The 17,167-nt window shown below is 44.8% G+C and overlaps 1 protein-coding gene across 2 annotated transcripts in view; it reads left to right on the top strand.

Annotated features, from left to right (window-relative positions):
- The window catches only part of LOXHD1 (lipoxygenase homology PLAT domains 1), a 261,656-nt gene that overhangs the window by 180,077 nt on the left and 64,412 nt on the right, over nucleotides 1-17,167 (top strand). Inside the window, exons 29-32 of one of the 2 annotated variants that reach the window (XM_077283599.1) lie at nucleotides 3,761-3,865; nucleotides 4,001-4,129; nucleotides 6,787-6,951; nucleotides 15,649-15,830. In XM_077283599.1, the coding sequence (XP_077139714.1) occupies nucleotides 3,761-3,865; nucleotides 4,001-4,129; nucleotides 6,787-6,951; nucleotides 15,649-15,830 (581 nt within the window). Of the gene's footprint in view, nucleotides 1-3,760; nucleotides 3,866-4,000; nucleotides 4,130-6,786; nucleotides 6,952-15,648; nucleotides 15,831-17,167 lie in introns of those variants that run through there. The other variant, XM_077283609.1, reaches the window with a different exon arrangement.

Raw genomic sequence — 17,167 nt, 5'->3', positions numbered from 1 at the left:
AGAATCCTGACTAGAAATGAGAGGAAAATTCATAGACGCCGGATGGCTTGTGCTACTACTGTGGTGATTCTACACATGTTATCTCAGCATGCTCTAAACGTATATCTAAGGTTGTTAGTCCTGTCACCGTTGGTAATTTGCATCCTAAGTTTATTCTGTCTGTAACTTTGATTTGCTCACTGTCATCTTATCCTGTCATGGCGTTTGTAGATTCAGGTGCTGCCCTGAGTCTTATGGATCTCTCATTTGCTAAGCGCTGTGGTTTTATTCTTGAACCATTAGAAAATCCTATCCCTCTTAGGGGTATTGATGCTACGCCATTAGCAGAAAATAAACCGCAGTATTGGACACAGGTTACCATGTGCATGACTCCTGAACACCGCGAGGTGATACGTTTTCTCGTTCTACATAAAATGCATGATTTGGTTGTTTTGGGGCTGCCATGGTTACAGACCCATAATCCAGTCCTTGACTGGAAGGCTATGTCAGTGTCTAGTTGGGGCTGTCGTGGTATTCATGAGGATTCCCTGCCTGTGTCTATTGCTTCTTCTACGCCTTCGGAAGTTCCGGAGTATTTGTCTGATTATCAGGATGTCTTTAGCGAGTCCAGGTCCAGTGCATTGCCTCCTCATAGGGAATGTGACTGTGCAATAGATTTGATTCCAGGCAGTAAATTTCCTAAGGGAAGACTGTTTAATCTGTCGATACCTGAACATACCGCTATGCGTTCATATATCAAGGAGTCTCTGGAGAAAGGACACATCCGTCCGTCTTCTTCCCCTCTTGGTGCGGGATTCTTTTTTGTGGCTAAAAAGGACGGATCTTTGAGGCCTTGTATTGACTATCGGCTTTTAAATAAGATCACTGTCAAATTTCAGTATCCTTTGCCTCTGTTGTCTGACTTGTTTGCCCGGATTAAAGGTGCCAAGTGGTTTACCAAGATAGACCTTCGTGGTGCGTACAACCTTGTGCGCATTAAGCAAGGTGATGAATGGAAAACCGCATTCAATACGCCCGAAGGTCATTTTGAGTACTTGGTGATGCCTTTTGGGCTCTCTAATGCCCCTTCAGTTTTTCAGTCCTTTATGCATGACATTTTCCGGAACTATCTGGATAAATTTTTGATCGTTTATCTGGATGATATTCTGGTTTTTTCTGATAATTGGGACTCGCATGTGGAGCAGGTCAGGATGGTCTTTAAAATTTTGCGTGAAAATTCTTTGTTTGTCAAGGGCTCAAAGTGTCTTTTTGGTGTACAGAAGGTTCCCTTTTTGGGGTTCATTTTTTCCCCTTCTGCTGTGGAGATGGACCCAGTCAAGGTCCGAGCTATTCTTGATTGGACTCAGCCCTCGTCAGTTAAGAGTCTTCAGAAGTTCTTGGGTTTCGCTAACTTCTACCGTCGTTTTATCGCTAACTTTTCTAGCATTGTGAAACCTTTGACGGATATGACCAAGAAGGGCTCCGATGTGGTTAATTGGGCTCCTGCTGCCGTGGAGGCTTTCCAGGAGTTGAAACGTCGGTTTACTTCGGCGCCTGTTTTGTGCCAGCCTGATGTCTCGCTTCCCTTTCAGGTTGAGGTGGATGCTTCAGAGATTGGAGCAGGGGCCGTTTTGTCGCAGAGAGGCCCTGGTTGCTCTGTTATGAGACCTTGCGCCTTTTTCTCTAGGAAGTTTTCGCCTGCGGAGCGAAATTATGATGTGGGCAATCGGGAGTTGTTGGCCATGAAATGGGCATTTGAGGAGTGGCGTCATTGGCTCGAGGGTGCTAAGCATCGTGTGGTGGTCTTGACTGATCACAAAAATCTGATGTATCTCGAGTCTGCTAAACGCCTGAATCCTAGACAGGCCCGCTGGTCATTGTTTTTCTCCCGTTTTGACTTTGTTGTCTCGTATTTACCAGGTTCAAAAAATGTGAAGGCCGATGCTCTTTCCAGGAGCTTTGTGCCTGATGCTCCTGGAGTCGCTGAACCTGTTGGTATTCTTAAGGATGGTATTATCTTGTCAGCTATTTCTCCAGATCTGCGACGTGTGTTGGCTGAGTTTGCCCTTAATAATCGGGCTAGTTCCGCCACCTTGGTTTCGCCGTTTTTCTGCAACTCTGGTTTCCACCCTCGTTTTTCTTCGGGTCATGTGGAACCTTCTGACTGCCCTGGGGTGGATTCTGTGGTGGATAGGTTGCAGCGGATCTGGAATCTTGTGGTGGACAACTTGAAGTTGTCACAGGAGAGGGCTCAGCGCTTTGCCAACCGCCGCCGCGGTGTGGGTCCCCGACTACGTGTTGGGGATTTGGTGTGGCTTTCTTCCCGCTTTGTTCCTATGAAGGTTTCCTCTCCCAAATTTAAACCTCGTTTTATTGGTCCTTACAAGATATTGGAAATCCTTAATCCTGTATCCTTTCGCCTGGATCTTCCTGTGTCGTTTGCTATCCACAACGTGTTTCATAGGTCCTTGTTGCGGCGGTACGTTGTGCCTGTGGTTCCTTCTGCTGAGCCTCCTGCTCCGGTGTTGGTTGAGGGCGAGTTGGAGTACGTGGTGGAGAAGATCTTGGATTCTCGTCTCTCCAGGCGGAGGCTTCAGTACCTGGTCAAGTGGAAGGGCTATGGTCAGGAAGATAATTCCTGGGTGGTCGCCTCTGATGTTCATGCGGCCGATTTAGTTCGTGCCTTTCACGCCGCTCATCCTGATCGCCCTGGTGGTCGTGGTGAGGGTTCGGTGACCCCTCACTAAGGGGGGGGTACTGTTGTGATTTTGCTTTTTGCTCCCTCTAGTGGTCATTAGTGATTTGACTCTGGAGCTTCTGTCTTTTCCTATATCCTCAGGGGCGTTGCTATATAAGCTCCCTGGACCTTCAGTTCAATGCCTGGCATCATTGTAATCAGAGCTAATCTGTTGTGCTCTTGTCCTATGATCCTGGTTCCTGTATTTCAAGCTAAGTCTGCTTCCTTGCTTTTTGCTTTTGTTTTGTTTGGTATTTTTGTCCAGCTTGTTCCAATCTGTATCCTGACCTTTGCTGGAAGCTCTAGGGGGCTGGTGTTCTCCCCCCGGACCGTTAGACGGTTCGGGGGTTCTTGAATCTCCAGCGTGGATTTTTATAGGGTTTTTGTTGACCAGATAAGTTATCTTGCTATATTCTGCTATTAGTAAGCTGGCCTCTCTTTGCTGAACCTGGTTCATTTCTGTGTTTGTCATTTCCTCTTACCTCACCGTTATTATTTGTGGGGGGCTTGTATCTTGCTTTGGGGTCCGATTCTCTGGAGGCAAGAGAGGTCTTTGTTTTCTTCTCCTAGGGGTAGTTAGATTCTCCGGCTGGCGCGAGTCATCTAGCGATCACCGTAGGCATGATCCCCGGCTACTTCTAGTGTTGGCGTTAGGAGTAGCTATTTGGTCAACCCAGTTACCACAGCCCTATGAGCTGGATTTTTGAATCTCGCAGACTTACACGTTCCTCTGAGACCCTGTCCACTGGGGTCATAACACTAGGTCCTTCAACATTAGGGGCTGGAAAATAGAAGATCCTCACTAGTGACTGTCTTGACTCATGTCAACAAACTTACTGACATTTTCCAAAAACAACCCCAGGAATATAACACAGATGGTATTTCAGGTCTTGATGTAATTTTATCTTTCATCTTTTTATGTAGAATTAATCCATGTTCTAAGATGTGAAGATGCCTAAAACCCTTGTGACTGCTGTACATTGAGGTTATACCTTCAGTATCTGGTTGTGCACATATATCAGTATATCACTTTGTCTCCCACAGCCAAATCCACTACATACACAGTACGAGTGAAGACTGGAGACAAGAAGAACGGTGGGACTGATGCCAACGTCTTTATAATTCTATTTGGAGAGAAGGACGACACTGGTACGCAGCACCCATGCTATCAACATTTGTGTGTCTCCATGTGGCCGCTAAATCTTTAATAGTGGATAGTAATATTACAGCCGTGGACTGGTCTCCTAGTATTTTATCTCTATTAACACCATGTTTTCTTCTTAGGTTTTATGAATCTTAAAGCTTCTAAAACTAACAAGAACAAATTTGAAAGGGGGCAAATCGATGTTTTCACGGTGGAGGCTGTGGATATTGGGTCACTCAAAAAAATAAAAATTGGCCATGACAACAAAGGTATGAAATGTATCTTATTCCATCTACAGTATCACTATCTATCTATCTATCTATCTATCTATCTACTTTTCTGTACAGTGGTGTAACCAGAGTCCGATGGGCCTCGGTGTATGATTTGGATCTAGGCCCCCCCACATTGGTCAGATGTATGGGCCCTTGTAGCATTCTAAATCCTATAAGAACATACAAGTTGCACCATTCACCCATTATGTTGTAATATCCCCCATTTTGGGCTCCTTCCTGGTATATGCTGGCACCTTTCCAAAATTGTGGGTAAACAACTTTGTTTCAAGCATGTGATGCTCCTTCAAACTCGCCTGTGGCAAGTAACAGGCGTGGGCAATATGAAAATCACACCAGAAAGCAGATAAAAAGGGGAGAAGTTAACAAAATGTTTGAATTGTCTGATTGTCTGTCTGTGTGTGCCACACTAAGCATGGAGAACAGAAAGAGGAGAAGAGAACTGTCTGAGGACTTGAGAACCAAAATTATTGAACAGTATCAACAATCTAAAGGTTACAACTCCATCTCCAGAGATTTCGATGTTGCTTTGTCCACTGTGTGCAACATAATCAAGAAGTTTCCAACCCATGGCACTGTAGCTAATCTCCCTGGAAATGGACAGCAGATAAAAATTGATGAAATGTTGCAATGCAGAATAGTGCAGATGGTGGATGAGCAGCCGCAATAGAGATCTAAAGAAATACTAGCTATCCTACAGGCTCAGGGTACATCAGTGTTAACGGGAACTATTCATCAACATTTAAATGAAATTAAATGCTATGGCAGGAGTCCCAGGAGGATTCCACTGCTGACAAAGAGGCATAAAAAAGCTAGACTGCAGTTTGCCAAAATATATGTGAGTAAGCCCACATCTTTCTGGGAAAGCATCTTGTGGACAGATGAAACAAAAATAGATATTTTTGGTAAATCACATCATTCTACTGTTTAAGCAAAAACAGAATGAGGTCTACAAAGAAAATAACACAGTACCTACAGTCAATTATGGTGGAGGTTCAAAGATGTTTTGGGGTTGTTTTGCTGCCTCTTTTACTGGGTGCCTAGATGGTGTGCAAGGCATCATGAAATCAGACGTTTCCCAAAGGATTTTGGGTTGCAATGTAGTTCCCATTGCCAGAAAGCTGGGTTTGTGTCCTAGATCATGGGTCTTCCAACAGCACAATGACCCCAAATATACTTCAAGAAGCACCCAGAAATGTATGGAAACAAAGTGCTGCAGAGTTCTGAAGTGACAGCAACGAGTCCGGATCAAAATCACAGTGAACACCTGTGAAGAGATTTTAACATTGCAGTTGGGAGAAGTCGCCTTCATATATGAGAGAACTGGGGCACATTGTAAAAGAAGAGTGCTCCATAATTCCAGTTGAGAGGTGTAGGATGCTTGCTGATGGTTATAGGAAGCGATTGATTGCAGTTATTTATTCCAAAGAGTGTGCAACTAAATATTAAGTTGAGGGTGCCAACAATTTTGTCCGCCCATTTTTAGGGTTTTGTGAGAAATTATGTCTAATTTGCCTTTTTTTCTCATTTATTTTTTAACTATTCTAATACTCACAAAGGAAATAAACGTGTATAACCTAACATAATTGCAATAATTTTCTGGGAGAAATACTTCGTTTTCTGGAAAAATTTCAAGGGCGCCAACAACTTTCGGCCATGACTGTATATTCCCCATCTTAGTATATATGTCCCATATCCTGGTATATACAGCATCTATCTATTTCTCTTTTAGACTTGTAATACAACAGTCTGTGGATATGTTAGGAAAGCACATTGATATATATAAAGAGTCTTTAGTGATGAGCGAGTGTACTCGTTGCTCGAGTTTTCCCGAGCACGTTCGGGTGGTCTCCGAGTATTTGTAACTGCTCGGAGATTGAGTTTTCATCTCCTCATCTGAATGATTTACAGCTACTACCCAGCCTGAATACATGTGGGGGTTGCCCGGTTGCTAAGGAATCCCCACATGTACTCAGGCTGGCTAGTAGCTGTAAATCATTCAGCTGAGGCGATGAAAACGCAATCTCCGAGCAGTTACAAATACTCGGAGACCGGAAAACCTGAGCAATGAGTATACTCGCTCATCACTAATAAAGACCCCTACAAATAACTGTTTAGGTGGTGATTTATACTATCAATTTCTTCCCTCTCCTCAACGTTTACCATTTCCGTGCAGTAAGGGTCAGCCACGTGACCCCCAGACCCCAATGTGTAAAGCTGTAGGGTGTGAGGGGTGCCTTGTGCATGTCTGATGTGGCCCCTCTTTTCCCAGTAGCTCCATGACATGGCATGCCCACCCAGGAGAATGTCGCACAGTAGACCCACATCTTCTCCCTTCCTCTGCGTCTTGCTGTCAGAATACATTGTGCAGCAGAGGAGGATGGCTTGTTCTTGGCTTATGTTCAGGTTTATTCTCTGAAGCCTGAGATCATTTATTGCTTCAGGTTATTCCAGGTGATGTGTGGCGTCTGAGCGCAGTCACACTGGGGTCACATCTATCACTAATATTAATGGTTGCTTTCAGCAGCCGCCTGGGGTGAGGAGAGCGATTTAGAAGTGACGCCCTGTCAGCTCCTCGGATGTTTTCTTGGCTGACTGTCATGTTGCGTTTGGCTGATCGTTCTGCTGTATTCTAGGCACCTCTGCTGGGTGGTTCCTCGACTGGGTGGAAGTCGATGCCCCTTCACTCGGCCAACGCTTGAAATTTCCATGTGGGCGATGGTTGGATAAGACAGAAGATGATGGCGCCATCGAGAGATACCTCTTCCCTTCAGATCTACAGACCGAGCAGTATACACCTTGTACGTAGAATATTAAAGGGGATGTGTGCTCAGAAAATGTCCGATTGTAGAAATTTTTTAATACTAAACTTTTTTTCACTATTAGATTTCTTTATCACTAACTATATTTTAAAAAAAATCTGAAATCTTGCAATTTCACTCTGGACACCAAACGCAATACTAGACTGAATCTTCTTGTTCTTTTCAGCAGCCACATGGCTATAAATCAGAAATAGATTGTCTCTGACTCATTGACTGGTATAGAAGTATTCTCTGAGCATATTCAGGTCATCGTACAGGTGGAGGAGGTGAGCTGTGACATCACCTATTGTGAATTGTGGATTATAGATAGATAGATAGATAGATAGATAGATAGATAGATAGATAGATAGATAGATATAGTACAGACCAAAAGTTTGGACACACCTTCTCATTTAAAGATTTTTCTGTATTTTCATGACTATGAAAATTGTACATTCGCACTGAAGGCATCAAAACTATGAATTAACACATGTGGAATTATATACTTAACAAAAAAGTGTGAAACAACTGAAAATATGTCTTATATTCTAGGCTCTTCAAAGTAGCCACCTTTTGCTTTGATGACTGCTTTGCACACTCTTGGCATTCTCTTGATGAGCTTCAAGAAGTAGTCACCGGGAATGGTCTTCCAACAATCTTGAAGGAGTTCCCAGAGATGCTTAGCACTTGTTGGCCCTTTTGCCTTCACTCTGCGGTCCAGCTCACCCCAAACCATCTTGATTGGGTTCAGGCCTGGTGACTGTGGAGGCCAGGTCATCTGGCATAGCACCCTATCACTCTCCTTCTTGGTCAAATAGCCCTTACACAGCCTGGAGGTGTGTTTGGGGTCATTGTCCTGTTGAAAAATAAATGATGGTCCAACTAAACACAAACCGGATGGAATAGCATGTCGCTGCAAGATGCTGTGGTAGCCAAGCTGGTTCAGTATGCCTTCAGTTTTTAATAAATCCCCAACAGTGTCAGCAGCAAAGCACCCCCACACCATCACACCTCCTCCTCCATGCTTCACGGTGGGAACCAGGCATGTAGAGTCCATCTGTTCACCTTTTCTGCGTCGCACAAAGACACGGTGGTTGGAACCAAAGATCTCAAATTTGGACTCATCAGACCAAAGCACAGATTTCCACTGGTCTAATGTCCATTCCTTGTGTTCTTTAGCCCAAACAAGTTTCTTGCCATAATACAAATTCTAACAGTCTATTCAGTAGGACTATCAGCTGTGTATCCACCAGACTACTGCACAACACAACTGATGGTCCCAACCCCATTTATAAGGCAAGAAATCCCACTTATTAAACCTGACAGGGCACACCTGTGAAGTGAAAACCATTCCCGGTGACTACCTCTTGAAGCTCATCAAGAGAATGCCAAGAGTGAGCAAAGCAGTCATCAAAGCAAAAGGTGGCTACTTTGAAGAACCTAGAATATAAGACATATTTTCAGTTGTTTCACACTTTTTTGTTAAGTATATAATTCCACATGTGTTAATTCATAGTTTGATGCCTTCAGTGTGAATGTACAATTTTCATAGTCATGAAAATACAGAAAAATCTTTAAATGAGAAGGTGTGTCCAAACTTTTGGTCTGTACTGTATATATATACACAGCTGTGGCAAAAATTAAGAGACCACTGCAAAACGTTCAGTTTGTATGATTTTTCTCTTTATAGGTATATTTTTGAGTAAAATGTAAATTGTTCTTTTAGTCTGTAAACTTCTGACAACATGTCTCCAAATTTCCAAGCAATACATTTTGTATTTTTTTTCTGACAAAGAAAAATAGTTAAAAAAAAAACAAAAAACAGTGCTTTCAGATCTCAAATAATGCAAAGAAAACAAGTTCATAATCATTTAGAAACAACAATACTAATGTTTTAACTCAGGAAGAGTTCAGAAATCAATATTTTGTGGAATAACCATGATTTTTAATCACAGCTTTCATGCGTCTTGGCATGCTTTTCACCAGTCTATCACACTGCTTTTGGGTGACCTTATGCCACTCCTGGTACAAACATTTAAGCAGTTCTTCTTGGTTTGATGGCTTGTGACTATCCATCTCCCTCTTGATCACATTCCAGAGGTTTTCAATGGAGTTCAGGTCTGGAGATTGGGCTGCCCATGACAGGGTTTTGATGTGGTGGTCTTTTAATTTTTGCCAGAGCGGTGTATGTATATGTATATATATATATATATATATATATATATATATATATATATATATATATATATATATATATCTACTATATAATTGTCTAAGGGTCACTTCCGTCCTTCTGTCTGTCACAGATATTCATTGGTCGCGGCGGCCTCTGTCTGTCATGTAATCCAAGTCGCTGATTGGTCGTGGCAAAACAGCCACGACCAATCAGCAACGGGCACAGTCCGGCGGAAAAATGGCCGCTCTGTCCTCCCCGCAGTCAGTGCCCGCTCCGTACTCCCCTCCAGTCTGCGCTCACACAGGGTTAATGGCAGCGTTGACCGCGGTGTAACGCACTCGGTTAATGCTGCTATTAACCCTGTGTGACCAACTTTTTACTATTTATGCTGCCTATGCAGCATGAATAGTAAAACGATTTAATGTTAAAAATAATAATTAAAAAAAATCATTATATACTCACCGTCCGTCGGCCCCCGGATCGACAACAGGCCTTTCCCGCTCGCGACGCGCCGGTGACCGCTCCATGCTGCGATCTCGCGAGATGATGACGTAGCGGTCTCGCGAGACCGCTACGTCATCATCTCGCAAGACCACAATGCGCTCTTGAGACCGGAGCACACGAGCAGCATCGGTAACCGCTTCGCTTGGATCCGGGGGCTCCAGAAGGTGAATATATAACTATTTTTTATTTTATTTCTTTTTTTTAGCAGGGATATGATGCCCACATTGCTATATACTACGTGGGCTGGTCAATATACTACATGGGCTGTGCAATATACTACATGGGCTGTGCTATATACTACGTGGCTGGGCAATATACTACATGGGCTCTGCTATATACTACGTGGCTGGGCAATATACTACATGGGCTGTGCTATATACCACGTCGCTGGGCAATATACTACGTGACTGGGCAATATACTACGTGACTGGGCAATATACTACATACTATGTGGCTGGGCAATATACTACGTGGCTCTGTGCTGTATACTACGTCACTGGGCAATATACTACGTAACTGGGCAATATACTACATGGCTGGGCAATATACTACGTGGCTGGGCAATATACGTGGCTGGGCAATATACTACGTGGCTGGGCAATATACTACGTGACTGGGCAATATACTACGTGGCTGGGCAATATACTACGTGGCTCTGTGCTGTACACTACGTGACTGGGCAATATACTACGTGGCTGGGCAATATACTACGTGACTGGGCAATATACTACGTGGCTGGGCAATATACTACGTGGCTGGGCAATATACTACGTGGCTGGGCAATATACTACGTGGGCTGTGCTATATACTACGTGGACATGCATATTCTAGAATACCCGATGCGTTAGAATCGGGCCACCATCTAGTATATATATATATACATACATATATATAAAATCCACCCGTCATTCACAATAAGTTATGTCACAGCTTACCTCCTCCCCCTCCTGTTCAATGACTTGCCTATATGTGTTTAGGTATTGCCCTTTGTTGTAATCTTGTTGGGCATGGTAACGAGACTGCTGAAAAGTCTTTAGTAAAGAAAAGGAACTGAGTCTAATACTAGGCCGGTGTGAAAAGTACAGGATTTCAGACTTCTGTTATTATACATGATGATAATACAGTAGTGGTGTAGGAGGGGATTGCTTCTCCTTCTTTAAATTTAAAATATAGCGGAGCTATTCTGCCCATGGGTGATGTGTGACATTGGAGGACATGCTGACCATTAACTTTGTGTGAAATCAGGGGCCAGAATGACCATCAGGTCTGTGTGACATCAGGGCCATACTGATCATCGGGGCTGAGTGACATTGTGGCCATACTTACCATCCGTCGGGGCTGTGTGACATCAGAAGCCATACTGACCATTGGGGCTGTGTGACATCTGGGGCCATTCTGACCACTGGGGCTGTCTGAAGTCAGGGTCATACTGACCATCAGGGCTTTGTGACATTGGGGCCATACTGACCATCTGGGCTGTGTGATATATGAGCAGTACTGTCAGGGTCATACTGACCATCGGGGCAATGTGACATCAGGGCCAGACTGACTATCAGCACTGTGTGACATCGGGACCATACTGACTATCAGGGCTATGTGACATCAGGGCCATAATGACCATCGGTGCTGTGTGACTTCGCAGCCATACTGACCATCGGCGCTGTGTAACACTGGACGCCATACTGACTGTCAGTGCTGTGTGACATCAGGGGCCATACTGACCATTGGCGCTGTGTGACATTTCGGTCATACTGAACACTGGCACTGTGTGACATCGTGGACATACTGACCATCAGGGCTTTGTGATATCGTGGTCCATACTGACCATCGGCCCTGTGTGACATCTGGGCCATACTGACCATTAGGGCTGTGTGATATCAGATGCCATACTGACCATTGAAGTTTTGTGACATTAGGGCCCCATACTGCCTATCAAGGCTGTGTGACATCGGGCGCCATACTCACCATCAAAGCTGTGTGACATCGGGGCCATATTGACCATCGGGGCTGGCTGTATGACATTAGGGCCATACTGACCATCGGGGCTGTGTGACATTAGGGCCATACTGACCATCGGGGCTGTGTTACATTTGGGTCATACTGACCATTGGTGCTTTGTAATATCATGGTCCATACTGACCATCGGCTCTGGGCCATACTGACCATTGTGGCTGTGTGACATCAGGGCCATACTGACCATTGGGGCTGTGTGACATCAGGGCCATACTGCCCATCAGGGCTGTGTGATATCGAGTGCCATACTGACCATCGAAGCTTTGTGACATTAGGGCCATACTGCCTATCAAGGCTGTGTGACATCGGGCGCCATACTGACCATCAAAGCTGTGTGACATAGGGGCCATACTGACCATCGGGGCTGTGTGTCATTAGGGCCATACTGACTATCGGGGCTGTATGACATTAGGGCCATACTCGAAGTATATAGTGGCACAGCTGTGTTGGTGCTCAAGATAGGTTGCCCACACCAGTAAGATTATAGAAAGTAAGTAACTTGGCACTCAACTTGTGTATAGTGATGATTTTAAGAATTAAATATTTATTACTTGGATCGCAGTCCAGCATAAACGTTTCGGTCAAAACAATAAGACCTTCTTCAGTAGACCGACTGCTTGTCAGATGTAGAGGGTCACAGAGGTATAGGTGAGATCCTATATATTAATTGTAAATAGACCTCAGATTAATTGGATATGAACGCATAGTTCTTCAAATTGTGGTAAGGTTGGTAACTAAAATAGCCAGGATAGGTATGTATCCCATAGAATGAAAGAGCAGGGTAACTTTCAATGTGCTGGCATAAATGTTATTGTATATAATGGCCAATAGTTACTTGTGTAGTGGCACAAAATTCTATTATGCAAGGTCTCCTTGAGAGTCCTGTAGGATAGGTGCCACTGTGTTACCGGCCCCAATAAGTTGTAAACGGATGGTGTGCATCAACGCGGTGTCCGCCGCTGGTTCCGGACACCGCGTTGATGCACACCATCCGTTTACAACTTATTGGGGCCGGTAACACAGTGGCACCTATCCTACAGGACTCTCAAGGAGACCTTGCATAATAGAATTTTGTGCCACTACACAAGTAACTATTGGCCATTATATACAATAACATTTATGCCAGCACATTGAAAGTTACCCTGCTCTTTCATTCTATGGGATACATACCTATCCTGGCTATTTTAGTTACCAACCTTACCACAATTTGAAGAACTATGCGTTCATATCCAATTAATCTGAGGTCTATTTACAATTAATATATAGGATCTCACCTATACCTCTGTGACCCTCTACATCTGACAAGCAGTCGGTCTACTGAAGAAGGTCTTATTGTTTTGACCGAAACGTTTATGCTGGACTGCGATCCAAGTAATAAATATTTAATTCTTAAAATCATCACTATACACAAGTTGAGTGCCAAGTTATTTACTTTCTATTAGGGCCATACTGACCATCAGGGCTGTGTGACATCGGGTGCCATACTGACCATCGGGGCTGTGTGACGTCTGGGCTGTACTGACCATCGGGGCTATGTGACATTGGGTTATACTGACCATCAGGGCTGTGTGACATTGGGTTATACTGACCATCAGGCCTGTGTGACATTGGGTTATACTGACCATCAGGGCTGTGTGACATTGGGTTATACTGACCATCGGGGCTGTATGACATTAGGGCCATTCTGACCATCGGGGCTGTATGACATCAGGGCCATACTGACCATTGGTGCTTTGTGATATCATGGTCCATACTGACCATCGGCCCTGTGTGACATTAGGGCCATACTGACCATTGTGGCTGTGTGACATCAGGGCGATAATGACCATTGGGGCTGTGTGACATCAGGGCTATACTGCCCATCAGGGCTGTGTGATATCAGGTTCCATACTGACCATCGAAGCTTTGTGACATTAGGGCCATACTGCCTATCAAGGCTGTATGACATTATTATTATTATTATTTATTTATATAGCACCATTAATTCCATGGTGCTGTACATGAGAAAGGGGTTACATACAGGGTTATAGATATTGTTTACAGTAATCAAGTTTACAGTGACAGACTGGTACAGAGGGGAGAGGACCCTGTCCTTGCGGACTTACATTCTATGGGATAGTGGGGAAGAGACAGAAGGTCAGAGGTGCAGCAGCTCTGGCGGTGGTGAGGCGTCTGCTCTGGCGATGGCGAGGCGGCAGAATGGTTATTGCAGGCTGTAGGCTTTCTTGAAGAGATGGGTTTTCAGGTTCCGTCTGAAGGATCCGAGGGTGGTGGATAGTCGGACCTGTTGGGGCATGGAATTCCAGAGGATGGGGGATATTCGGGAGAAATCTTGGAGGCGGTTGTGTGAGGACCGAATAAGTGTGGTGGAGAGTAGGAGGTCTTGGGAGGATCGGAGATTACGTGAGGGAAGGTATTGGGAGATTAGTTCAGAGATATAGGGAGGGGACAGGTTGTGGATGGCTTTGTAGATCAGTGTTAGTAGTTTGAACTGGATTCGTTGGGGAATTGGGAGCCAGTGGAGGGATTTGCAAAGGGGAGAAGCAGGGGAGTAGTGAGGAGAGAGGTGGATTAGCCGGGCAGCAGAGTTGAGGACAGACTGGAGTGGTGCAAGACAGTTAGCAGGGAGGCCACAGAGGAGGGTGTTGCAGTAGTCGAGGCGGGAGATGATAAGGACATGCACAAGAGTCTTAGTAGATTGTGGGGTGAGGAAGGGACGGATTCTGGCAATATTTTTGAGTTGGAGGTGACAGGATGACATCAGGCGCTATACTGACCACCAAAGCTGTGTGACATCGGCGCCATACTGACCATCGGGGCTGTGTAACATTTGGGTCATACTGACCATTGGTGCTTTGTGATATCGTGGTCCATACTGACCATCGGCCCTGGGCCATACTGACCATTGTGGCTGTGTGACATCGGGGCCATACTGAATCAGGGCCATACTGCCCATCAGGGCTGTGTGATATTGAGTGCCATACTGACCATCGGGGCTGTGAGTCATTAGGGCCATACTGACCATCGGGGCTGTATGACATTAGGGTCATACTGACCTTCGGGACTGTGTGACATCGGGTGCCATACTGATCATCGGGGCTGTGTGACGTCGGGTGTCATACTGACCATCGGGGCTGTGTGATGTCGTGGCCATGCTGACCATCGGGGCTGTGTGACATTGGGTTATACTGACCATCAGGGCTTTGTGACATTGGGATATAGTGACCATCAGGGCTGTGTGACATTGGGTTATACTGACCATCGGGGTTGTGTGACATCGGGTACCATACATACCATCAGGGCTGTGTAACGTCGGGGCCATACTGACCATCGGGGCTGTGTGACATTGGGTTATACTGACTATCAGGGCTGTGTGACATTGGGTTATACTGACCATTGGTGCTGTGTGACATTAGGGCCATACTGACCATCAGGGCTGTGTGACATCAGGTGCCATACTGACCATTGGGGCTGTGTGACGTCGGGGCCATACTGACCATCGGGGCTGTGTGACATTGGGTTATACTGACTATCAGGGCTGTGTGACATTGGGTTATACTGACCACTGGGGCTGTGTGACATTAGGGCCATACTGACCATCAGGGCTCTGTGACATCAGGTGCCATACTGACCATCGGGGCTGCATGACATTGGGGCCATACTGACCATTGGTGCTGTGTGACATTAGGGCCATACTGACCATCAGGGCTGTGTGACATCAGGTGCCATACTGACCATTGGGGCTGTGTGATGTCGGGGCCATACTGACAATCAGGGCTGTGTGACATTGGGTTATACTGACCACTGGGGCTGTGTGACATAGTGAAGTCCATTATATCTGTCCATACAAAATAAACAACCTGAGGACTGATAAAATCTTCCAAAAGTCATTCCTGATATTCCTTTGTGCAGATTTCTGTCTACATTTGCTCTTGTTTTAGTCATGACTCTTCCATTGTCAGCGCCGACAGTAACATGACGACTTTGTGTTTGTTTCCCTGCAGTTGTTCCCTATGAGATCACGGTTTACACTAGCGACATATTTGGCGCTGGGACAGATGCCGATGTTTTCATTGTTCTCTATGGCAGAGACGGAGTCTGTACTCAGCAGAAATCCCTGTGTGTAAACAAGCGGGAGCGCAGGATGTATTTTGAGAGGAACTCCGTGGACCAATTCATAGTGGAGGTAAAGTTTCTGCATCTTAAAGTCTGGTATAGGTTGGATGGGAGGACTGTGTGCCTCTCACAGTAATATAGGTTGGATGGGAGATGGCACATCTGTATCCTGGTTGCTGCTGCCTTAACTTACTTTCATGTATCAGAACATGTCCATTGCTATACTAATTTCCGCACAATGTGCTATCCTCCTTTCCTCAGCCTGTTGTTTGCTCTGCTCTCCCTGAAACTCCAGACACTTTCCCCTCTGCGCATTCTGTGGAGATTTGTGTCCAGCCAAAAACAACGCATTGCACTCGGACCAATGTTTCTCTATGGGGCAGCTTCCATCAGCCGTATATTTCTCGGCTGTATTTAATGGGCTGAGAAAATCGCAGCATGCTGCTATTGTCAGCGTATTCCCCCCAAAATACGCCAATGCAAGTCAATGGGGGCGAGAAAAATACGGATTACACACGGAACACACGTCTGCCTTGCAAGAAATACGCACCGGTGTCCTATAGAAAAGCCGGTAATTCAGTGCGGTGTACAGTAAAATCACACTGACAGGTTAGAATAGAATAGATCAAATAAATATCTACACATAGTATAGGTGTGTGTATATATATATATATTTATATCATTGACACACATATATAAAGTGCCTTGTGAAAATATTCGGCCCCCTGGAACATTTCAACCTTTTCCCACATATCATGCTTCAAACATAGAGATACCAAATGTTAATTTTTGGTGAAGAGTCAACAACAAGTGGAACACAATTGTGAAGTTGAACGAAATTTATTGGTTATTTTACATTTTTGTGGAAATTCAAAAACTGAAAAGTGGAGCGTGCAATATTATTCGGCCCCTTTAACTTAATACTTTGTTGCGCCACCTTTTGCTGCGATTACAAGTCGCTTGGGGTATGTCTCTATCAGTTTTGTACATCGAGAGACTGAAATTCTTGCCCATTCTTCCTTGGCAAACAGCTCGAGCTCAGTGAGGTTTGATGGAGATCGTTTGTGAACAGCAGTTTTCAGCTCTTTCCACAGATTCTCGTTTGGATTGAGGTCTGGACTTTGACTTGGCCATTCTAACACCTGGATACGATTATTTGTGAACCATTCCATTGTAGATTTTGCTTTATGTTTGGGATCATTGTCTTGTTGGAAGACAAATCTCCGCCCCAGTCTCAGGTTTTTTGCAGACTCCAACAGGTCTTCTTCAAGAATGGTCCTGTATTTGGCTCCATCCATCTTCCCATCAATTTTAACCATCTTCCTTGTCCCTGCTGAAGAAATGGCTTTCTTCTTGCCACTCTTCCATAAAGGCCAGACTTGTGCAGTGTACGACTGATTGTTGTCC

This window comes from Ranitomeya variabilis, chromosome 1 (assembly GCF_051348905.1).
Source record: "Ranitomeya variabilis isolate aRanVar5 chromosome 1, aRanVar5.hap1, whole genome shotgun sequence".
Lineage (NCBI taxonomy): Eukaryota > Metazoa > Chordata > Amphibia > Anura > Dendrobatidae > Ranitomeya > Ranitomeya variabilis.
This window is presented reverse-complemented; position numbering and strand designations above follow the sequence as displayed.